Source organism: Prosopis cineraria, unplaced genomic scaffold, assembly GCF_029017545.1.
Source record: "Prosopis cineraria cultivar Desert tree isolate PC_DT_omini unplaced genomic scaffold, ASM2901754v1 PC12, whole genome shotgun sequence".
Classification (NCBI taxonomy): domain Eukaryota; kingdom Viridiplantae; phylum Streptophyta; class Magnoliopsida; order Fabales; family Fabaceae; genus Prosopis; species Prosopis cineraria.
This window is the reverse complement of record NW_026555343.1, coordinates 34,345,718-34,356,044: the sequence shown is the minus strand read 5'-3', so window position 1 is coordinate 34,356,044 and position 10,327 is coordinate 34,345,718. Positions and strand designations below refer to the sequence as shown.

The following is a 10,327-nucleotide window of genomic DNA, read 5'->3' as shown; positions in this document are numbered from 1 at the left end:
CATTGCTTTTTCGTATTATATGACCTCTTCTTTGTTCTTTTATAGTTCAAGATTTAAATCTTTTAAAGTTGAGACAGATGAATTTATATGAAGTTTTCTTCTTTTTAGTATTTTTTATCACTTTATTATTTTTATAAAATAGAAAATATTTTCTTTTAAGGAAAACTTCACTAAAATTCACATATCTTAATCTCAGAAAATTTAAATCCTATAGTTCATAGAATCATGATTGGTTTAGATTTGATCATTATTAGATTCAATTGGAGATAGATTTTTTTAAATATTTTATGTTCATAACTTCAATAATTTTATATAGAGAAAACACAAATATTGATATTTTATAGTTTTAATGTGTTTTGGTATAGGTCTTGTAATTTGTTTTTTGTTGCTTCAAGTCCCTTTAGGTTATCTCAATTACAATGTTGATCCTTCTATTTTTTAATATATCCAAAAGAATGATGAGGTAATATTAATGATATTAAATATACTGACATGTGAATAAAGCCATTAATTTTTATATTGTTGATATAGAATTATGATTCAACAGACTAAAAATTGAAACATATGAAATAAAACCATGTGCTGATAATTTGTTAAATAATAATTCTACCTCAACATAAATTAACGACATCAGTCGAAGGTTATTGCCATATTTAACTCTATTAATTAGTGCCATAGCATTATATGTCTTTCTAATAATGATTTTAAAACCGGATCGAATCGAACGGTTGGACCGCCCGGACCGAATCGAATGATCGGACCGGTTCAACCGTCGACTGGTCTACATTTTGGCTCAGCCAAAAGGGAAAAACTGTGTGAGATGTTGAGCCGGCTAAAATCGTTAGTTGGGTCACGAACTAGAGTTGGACCGCAAACCGGGTCTGATTTTTAAAAGCCGAACGGTTTTTTTTGCCCCATATATTTTAGAATTCAGATTTTGACCCTAAAAGAAAAAGCAAACCGTAGATGCAGAGGCACACACACACTCAGCTCTCATATCAGCTCGTAGGGCAGTCATGGTTTTAGATCTCTCATCTCTTTGAGCTACAAAGTCACGGTTTGGCGCCGATTATTTGGGTTCTTGTTCAAACTTTCAGTATTTCACTTTTACCTTTCACAGTTTCAGATCTCTGCCTTGTCTCTTTGAGCTATGAAGTCACGGTCGGCGTATCTGGATTGGCTTCCTATTTCATTTCACAATTTCACAGTTTCAATTCAGAGCTGCAAAGTCAGGATGGCGCATCTGGTTTGAGCTACGATTCTCTGATTCCATTTCCAAGCATCACACTTTTTCTTTGAGCTTCAATTTCAAGCTTCCCACTGTGATTTCAAGCTTTAGATTTTGCTCTTCTCCTCTTATTCTCTCTGACTTTAGCAATACGGTGGTGGCTTTCTGTTTTTAGCTTTCTGCATTGTCTTTGTCTCTTTGAGCTTTGATTTTATCTTTCAGCTTCGATTTCTAGCTCTTCTGCCACTGTGACTTCACTGATTTCCTTCATCTTCCCCTATCAATTGGCATCAACAAGAGCAGCCACAGCCCACGAGTGATCTTTTCTTTCTCTTCCTCGTCCTCATCGAGCTATCCTCTTCCTGGTCTAGCTCTACTTTATCATCTAGCAGTCTAAGTAAGTTTTAATGTTTACGTATTTCAAATTTTCAATTCCCTAGAAGTTCAAATTCCTTATCTATTAAAGACCTAATTTGATTAAATGTTATATATGCCTGCATATAATGATTGTGTAATGGATTTTAAGTTGCCTACAAGCATTCATTGACAATGCATCAATTAATTGATACTTGATAGCCAATTTGAGACTGGCCACTGGAAGTCTAGAATGGAATGCTTAATCTGATTTGTTTACTCTTCTTTATTTATACTTTATATATTGATTAGGTCTTTTAATGACAAATTTAAATTTTACCTTGTAGAAAATGATATCTGAAAATGCTTCAACTATTGTATCAACACAATCTGTTAGATCAAAGACAGATCCTACATGGGAGCATTGTGCTAAGGTCAAGCTCCCAGATGGCAAAGTTGGCCTAAAATGTCTGTACTGTGCAAAAGAATTTACTGGTGGAGGGATTCATAAAATGAAACAATATCTTGCTGGAAAGAAAGGAGATGCAATAAGTTACAAAAAGGTGCCTACTACCGACTCGAAGGAAATTTAAAGGAGATTAGGGAGAATAAAGGCAAGAAGCAAGATAGTTATGAAGAAGACAATCCATATGGCCCTAATGTCACACCATTAGAAAGTCATGATGGAAATTCAGAAGAAATTTTTACTCCTCAATCTCAAACCCTCAAGGAAATTCAATCACAAAGTCAAACTCAATTTGAAAAAAGAAAGGCTCCTATTGACAAATATTTTGCACCAAGAACAACCGTAGGAGCACAGCTAGGGATACAAAGTGCACTTGCAGGTAAAGAACCTGTATGTAGAGCAGGCATGGCTTTTGCTAAGTGGATGTATGATTGTTGTATCCCATTAAATGTTGTCAATTCAACATTCTTTCAACCTATGATTGATACGTTTACAGCTATTGGCCCTAGTTATAAAGGGCCAAGTTATCATGCCATGAGAATTAAATTACTGCTTGATACTAAAAAGGAAGTTCAGTTAATGGTTGATAGTTTTAGAAACTTTTAGGATGATACTAGTTATACAATTATGGCCGATGGTTGGCAAGATCAAGCAAATAGGCAATTGATTAACTTTCTTGTCTATTCTCCTAAGGGAATTGTTTTTATTAAATCTGTTGATGCATCAGACATAGTCAAGGATGCCCAAAATTTGTGCAACTTGTTCCTTGAAATGGTTGACTTTGTTAGAGTTACAAATGTATGCACTTAGTAACTGATAATGCAGCTAATTATAAAGCTACTAGGAGGTTATTATGTGACAAATTTCCTTCTATTTTTTGGTCTCCTTGTACTACACATTGTTTGAACTTGATTTAGGAGATATCAGTAAAATGGATGTTGTGATTGGCTTGGCAACACGTGCATCTATGGTGACAAAGTTTGTTTATAATCATGCCTTTTTCCTTGCTTGGCTGAGAAAAAGAGAAAGTTGGACTGAAATTATTCACCCTGGGGTGACACGATTTGCTACCACTTTTATTGCATTGAAAAGTATTCATGAGCATAAACATGATTTGCAAGCCTTGGTAACTAGCAAAGTATTTTTAGATTCTAGATACTCAAAAGGAGAAAAGGCAAAGGATGTGACTTTAATAGTACTGGACAATTAATTTTGGAATGATTGTAAAATTGTGGTCCAAATTATTTCACCACTTATTCGGTTGTTGAGTGTTGATGCTGATGAGAGGCCTTTACTTGGGTATATATATGATGGCATGTACAGGGCAAGAAAAACTATCAAGAATATATTAATGAATAAAAAGCCCTTGTATAAGTCTTACACAAGGATTATCAAGAGAAGGTGGGATTCTCAACTTCGTTAAAAGCTTCATGCAGTAGCTTATTTCCTAAATCTTGTGTTCTTTTATGATAAGCAGAGCTTCTGTAAAAAGCTAGAGGTTATGGCTGGATTTCTTAATGTTTTGGATAAGACAATCACTTCTAACAAAACCAAGTTTGTGCAAGAAAGTTTGTTGTATCAAGATAGAGTTGACAGTTTCGATCGTTCCTTGACCATTTCATCTATAAACTCATTGCGGCCATGTAAATTTTAATGCTTTTTTCATTTAACTTTAATACTTTTTAGTTTTTATAGTTCTTACTTATGTTTATCTTTGATGCTAAATTTTGCAGATGAATGGTGGAAAATGTTTGGTGATAGTGCACCAAATGTTAAAAAATTAGCAATGAGACTTTTAAGCCAAACTTCATCTTCATCTGGTTGTGAAAGAAATTGTAGTGTTTTTGAAAGAATACACTCTAAAAAAAGGAATAGGTTGGAGCATAAAAGGTTAAATGATCTTGTGTTTATTCATTACAACCTTCGTTTGAGAAATAGGTATATTATTTAATTATAGCTAAACTTTGTTTAACATGAGTTTAATTATAAGTTAACTTCTAAAATTTTAATACTTTGGTTATGTGTTTTAGAGTTTATAACAAGAAAAGATCTTTTGATCCTATTAATTATGAAAGTATTGGTGATATTGAGTATTGGATCATGGAAGATGAAGATTCTCCCACCCTTAATTATGATGAGATAGAAGAAGCTATGCTTTATGATGATACAATAATTCCACAAGTTTCTATCAATCAAGATGAAGGTTTGATCTTTGATATTTTCTAGTATTTAGTCATGTTATTTTTTTTTCTTATAATATGTGTTACTTATTAATTTTAATATTTGATTTGTTACATTATTTAATAAAGGTAATAATAAAGGAGGAGGTAATGAGGTTCCGTCTGGAGGTGGATGTTCAATCATGGAAGGACTTGATTTGAGATCTTTTGCCTAAGAAGATGTTGAAACTTATAGTGATGATGATTTGCGAGAAACTTATGCTTGGCTTAATCAGGATCCACCAATCTTTGACAAGTCACGAATAGATAAATATGATGTTATGCTTGTTTAAATTGTTGGTGTGTTGTGTTGTGTTGCCTTGTTAGTTGTTATTTTGTCATATGTTGAAGTTGAAGTTGACTACTTAACTTGATATTTTAATTATTTGATATTTTGTTTATATTATTATATAGATATATAATTTTTAAATTTAATTATGATGTCACTGGTTTGACCAGTTGGACCATGCGAACCACGGACCGCTGGCCTCTCCAGTTCAATATTCGGTCCTGTTCTGAGCTTTCTAAGCATATTAAAAACATAGGAACGCAAATACAGCTAAAAAAAACTATAGAACCTATGCCAAAATATGCTAAAGGAAAAATACTATATTTACTCAAGTTTTGATATAAGTTCCTGTATTTTTTTTAGTATTTTAAATTCTTACACTTTTTTTCTTTTACAACTTTAGTCCCTAAATTTTTATAGGAATGTTGATGTGGCACAAATGATGTTAATAAGGTTGATATGTCAATTAACACCTTTAATTTTGTGATATGAATTTTTAATGAGCAAAAATTTTTAATAAAAAAAGCCTATATCAAATGAAATAAAGATACTAACGTGGATTTCTTAATAAGAATTTTTTTAAAAAAAAAACAGCCTACATAATATGAAAAAACGATGCTAACATGAATTTTTTAATTAAAAAAAAATTAAAAAAGCCAACATGAAATAAAAATACTGGTATAGATTTTTTAAGAAGCAAAAATTTGAAGACTCGAGGTTAGCCCTTTTATTTTATCTGAGGTGGGCTTTTTTTTTTAAATTTTTGCTCATTAAAAAAATTATGTTAGTTTCAGTTTAACATATAAGTATAAAATTAATGGTATTAATTGCCATATAAGTATTATTATTATCGTTTGTGCTATATTAATATTTTTTTAAAAATATAAGAATCAAAATTGTATATGAAAAAAAGTATAAAAACTTGAAACGCCAAAACAAAAGCATTGGGACCTATACGAAAACTTAAGTAAAATGCATTGACTAAAAATATTGTTGTCGATCTGTTAAAACTATAAGAATCAGTAACTATATATTATGTCTTTCCTTTTATATGTACATATAAAAAATAGAGAAATAAAAAGCTGCATCAGACAGTTGATGCGTGGGCCGTGGCCAGTTGCATTATCGACTTTTTCGTGTTGGTCATTTAGTGCAGCACCTCTACGTTCCTCTCCATGTTTACCCTTATAAACTCTCCCTCCCCTCCATACACTCCCTCACATCAAAAAGCTTCAGTCTTCATGAATGAGTGATGAGTTTTTCTGTTTCCATTATTCTTTAGATCGATTGGAGTCGCGTCCGGAGGTAGAGAAGGATCGGAAGATGGCGATAAAGGTGAAGAACTCAACAATGGTGAGGCCGGCGGCGGAGACGCCTTGGAGGGCGCTGTGGAATTCCAACGTCGACTTGGTGGTGCCGAATTTCCACACGCCGAGCGTGTACTTCTACAGGCCGTCGACGATCGGCGGGTCCGGTTTCTTCGACGGCAAGGTTCTGAAGGAGGCTCTGAGCAAGGCTCTGGTGCCTTTCTATCCAATGGCTGGGCGGCTCCGCCGGGACGATGACGGCCGTATTGAGATTGACTGCAACGGCGAAGGCGTCCTCTTCCTGGAGGCCGAAACGGGAAAAGTCATTGACGATTTTGGTGACTTCGCCCCCACGCTTGAACTCCGGCAATTCATTCCCGCCGTGGATTATGCCCGTGGAATCGAAACTTATCCGCTGTTAGTGTTGCAGGTACGTTAATTCTGTTGCCAGCTCACTCTGTTTTTTTCATTATTTTTTATATTTTATTTCATCTTCTAGAACTATGCGTCTTGAATAGTATGCTCCTCTGGTCCTGTGTTTACATGAAGAAGAGAGTATTATTTGTGTCTATCTTTGTCTTCTTCTTCTTCTTTTTTAATTACTCATATTACCTTTATCCTGCAGGCAGTCTTGTTCAGTTCTCATAATAACGAAAATTTTAATATTAATTCATTATGTCGTAAGAAACTAGCTTTTTTATTAAATCCAACCCCCAATAATTATATTCTTTTATTTATATTAAATTGTTGATAAGGTTATTAAATATTAAAATATTTTATTTTTAAATTATGTATTGTTGATAAGGATAAAATTAAAAACTTATTAAATATTTAAATAGAATTAATATAATTTAAGATTTTTTTAATATCAATAAAATATATTAAAAACTACTTTTAAATGGAATAAAAGAGCAATGAAACATGGTGGACCATTTTGGACAATGATTTATTAAGGCCAACGTGAAATGTGTTAGGTTTGCCAATAAATAAGCTCAGTTTAATTATATGCATGTGATTATAGCTTATGGGACATAGGTTCTAGCTATTGGACAAAGCTGATAAGGTACTTTTTCCATTATTATATTTTTTGAAAGGCGCTTATGTGACAATTGATTATTAAAAAAACACAGTATGGATAATATTGTGTTTTCGTTAAAATTATGATTAATCTACAAATCTTTCTTAACTTTAACATTTTGTCTTTGGCCCCTTTTTGTTAGCCTGTTAGGTTCTTCCAATACTAAAAATTGACATATAATTCTGTTTTGTTTTTTGTTTTTTGTTTTCTTGCAACGATTCTCTTTTGACAATATAGTCATCAATTTCTTGATTATTAATAAATAATTTATTTCAGCTAATCAATGTCCTAAAGAGAGATTATACTTTTATATAGAATTATCAATTAGGGCTGATCCTTGAAGAGTTAGGGTTTAAACGGGCTAGCTCTATAGAGCCCAACTTCACTTTAGGGTTCCATTTTGACTGATCTGACCCTAGACCTTAGGGCTGAAAGGCCGGCCCTCAAGTCCTCGACCTATATATATATATATTTATTTATTTATTTTTCAACTTAAAATTTTAAAAAAACATATTTAAAATTATAAAAAAAGTTATTGCACATAACATTAAGTCTAACATAATAAATTTAAGACAATACACAGAATAATAAATTTAAGTTTAATCAAAAGTAATAACATCACAAAATTGACACCGATAATAATTAAACTTTACTTGCATCATCAACTAAATCTTGATAATTTTTATTATAACCAACATAAATATAATTTAATCCTGCTCCTTGTGGAACCTCATCAATTATTACACATAACATTTATTTTTGAAATGTTTATTTTTATATTAAATTTTTTTTAAAAATATATATATATATATATATATATATGAGGGCTTAAAAGGGCCAACCCAATTTACCATTTTGTAGCTTAAAGAAAAGGCTCAGTTTGAAATTTTTTCAAGCTTAAAAAGGTCAGCCTAATAGGGTTGATCCTAATTGATTACTCTACTACTGCACTTCATTAGGTCAATTTGAAAATTCAATTACATTAGAGAACTGTCATGGCGGAGTATCTTATTGTTCGTATGGATTGATCTAGCACGTGGTGAAAAGGGTTGAATTATATGCAACCTGCTTATTTAGACAAGTGTCGAAAATTTTAATCCAGCCAGAACACATCCATTATGTTATTATTTATTAAGTATTGTTTTAAAAAAAATTAAATATTAAGCACTCAAATGAAATTATAATTTCCAACAACTATTTCAAATTATTAAATCTGATGGAAATTAAATATTAAAGAAAAAAATATTTATATCATCTGGAATTTCTTGATGATATAATAATATTTAATTATTTATAGATCGTCTTAACTTTTAATTATGTTATAAAATAATGAAACTTTTCCTAAATTCTTCAAATTACACATGCATAGTTAAAATCGGCATGCAATCCTTACGTCCAAAATGTGACAAGTATTCAGCGTATTTCAACATGGATTCAATTCTTAAGGAATAGGGAGCAATACGGGATCAAACTTCTAGATTCATGTTTGTAATACAAACTAGAGTCTTAAAACTTTGTTTTTTCCCAAGGTAACATATTTCAAATGTGGAGGAGTATCACTTGGAGTTGGTATGCAACATCATGTAACAGATGGATGTTCTGGTCTCCACTTCATAAATGCATGGTCTGATATAGCTCGTGGCCTTGATCTCACTATCCCTCCCTTCATCGACCGGAGCCTTCTCCGAGCTCGTGACCCTCCTCGGCCAGTTTTTGATCACGTCGAATACAAACCGCCTCCGGCCATGATCACTTCCTCCTCCTCGCCACCACCAACAAAACCAGGCCCAGGTTCATCAGTAGTATCCATATTCAAAATGACTCGTGACCAACTGAACCTTTTGAAATCTAAGTCCAAGGAAAATGGAAACACAGTCAACTATAGCTCCTACGAGATGTTGGCTGGACATGTTTGGAAAAGCACATGCAAGGCACGTGCCTTACCCTATGATCAAGAAACCAAATTGTACATTGCCACTGATGGAAGGTCTAGATTGAAGCCAGCCTTGCCAGAAGGTTACTTTGGAAATGTGATATTCACAGCCACACCAATGGCTATGGCAGGTGAACTCATGTCAAATCCTACTTGGTATGCTGCAAGCAAGATTCATAATTCTTTGGTGAGAATGGATGATGAGTATTTGAAGTCAGCTTTGGACTACCTTGAGCTTCAACCTGATCTGAAAGAGCTTGTTCGTGGGGCTCATACATTTAAGTGTCCCAATCTTGGGATCACAAGTTGGGTTAGATTGCCAGTACATGATGCTGATTTTGGATGGGGAAGGCCTATTTTCATGGGACCTGGTGGGATTGCGTATGAGGGATTGTCATTTATAATACCAAGCCCATCAAATGATGGCAGCTTGTCTGTGGCCATTGCTCTTCAGCCTGACCATATGAAAGTGTTTCAGGAATTGTTATACGATATTTAATTCTTTTCTTCATCTTTTTCCCCGACTTAGATACTTAATGAACCATATACATAATGTAATTGATAGCACTTATGAACAAGGATAAGTTAGAAATTTTTATTAGGGAGGTCGAGATGACAAAATATATATAATAATCGAAGGAAGGTTAAATCAATATATATATATATATACCATTTCAATAATATAAATATTCTACAAATATATAACAAAAATAAATATATATAATTTTATTTTTTTAAATTTTGCTTATCAATTTTTTTTTCGTGGCATAAAAATTATTAATTATCATGTCTATGATAAATTTTTTAGCAATTTTCTTTTCAATATAAACTATCGTTAAATTGGTAAGAATTTCATCTTCCCTGTGAGTGTTGAATGATTTAATGCATCCTTAGGATCTAAAGCTATGTTCAATCGAAGAAGTTTTATTACTTGCTGACTGGATTTACTATTTAATTCTTTCAATTGATAATAATAGTAAATAAATATATTAACGCAGTAATGATGCTCAATGTCACAAAATCTTTATGTCAATAATATCAAATTATATCAAAATAAAAACTATCTGTATCATAAATTTCAATAACTTAATGATTACAAAAAAAGCATTGTTTTTTAGAAGAACATTCTAGCCATAATTTTTAACTTTTGAATAAGTGATTTTATAATTAATATCAAACATATAATATTTAATATATCTTGAATTTTTTTTATTGCAATGTTTGACAAATTTTGTCAGTAATAATTATCCTAATTTCTTTCGTGCAAATAACAAAACACCTTTCCTTTTTTATGCACTGATCTATTGAAGTCATTCATGAATCTTCAATAATCCATATTTTGGAGACCATGGTCCCTTGCTGACTTTATTTCTGAATTTGGGATCTATGCTCCAGTATTTAGCTTCTTAGTCCTTAACTCCTTACGGCTTATTTTCCCTACTTTTAAGTGTCC

At 32.3% G+C, this 10,327-nt stretch overlaps 1 protein-coding gene across 1 annotated transcript; it reads left to right on the top strand.

The window, feature by feature from the left end:
• Nucleotides 1–5,732: 5,732 nt before the first annotated feature.
• LOC129288910 (shikimate O-hydroxycinnamoyltransferase-like) lies at nt 5,733–9,387 on the top strand. Its single transcript, XM_054925726.1, has 2 exons — nt 5,733–6,293; nt 8,471–9,387. Exons 1-2 carry the CDS (start codon nt 5,802–5,804, stop codon nt 9,371–9,373), a joined length of 1,395 nt encoding a protein of 464 aa, XP_054781701.1. The 5' UTR covers nt 5,733–5,801; the 3' UTR covers nt 9,374–9,387.
• Nucleotides 9,388–10,327: the final 940 nt, after the last annotated feature.

Coding starts and splice junctions, on each gene's coding strand:
- LOC129288910 (XM_054925726.1), top strand. CDS start 5,802: ATGAGTGATGAGTTTTTCTGTTTCCATTATTCTTTAGATCGATTGGAG. Junction 6,294..8,470: donor ATCCGCTGTTAGTGTTGCAG/GTACGTTAATTC, acceptor TTTTTTCCCAAG/GTAACATATTTCAAATGTGG.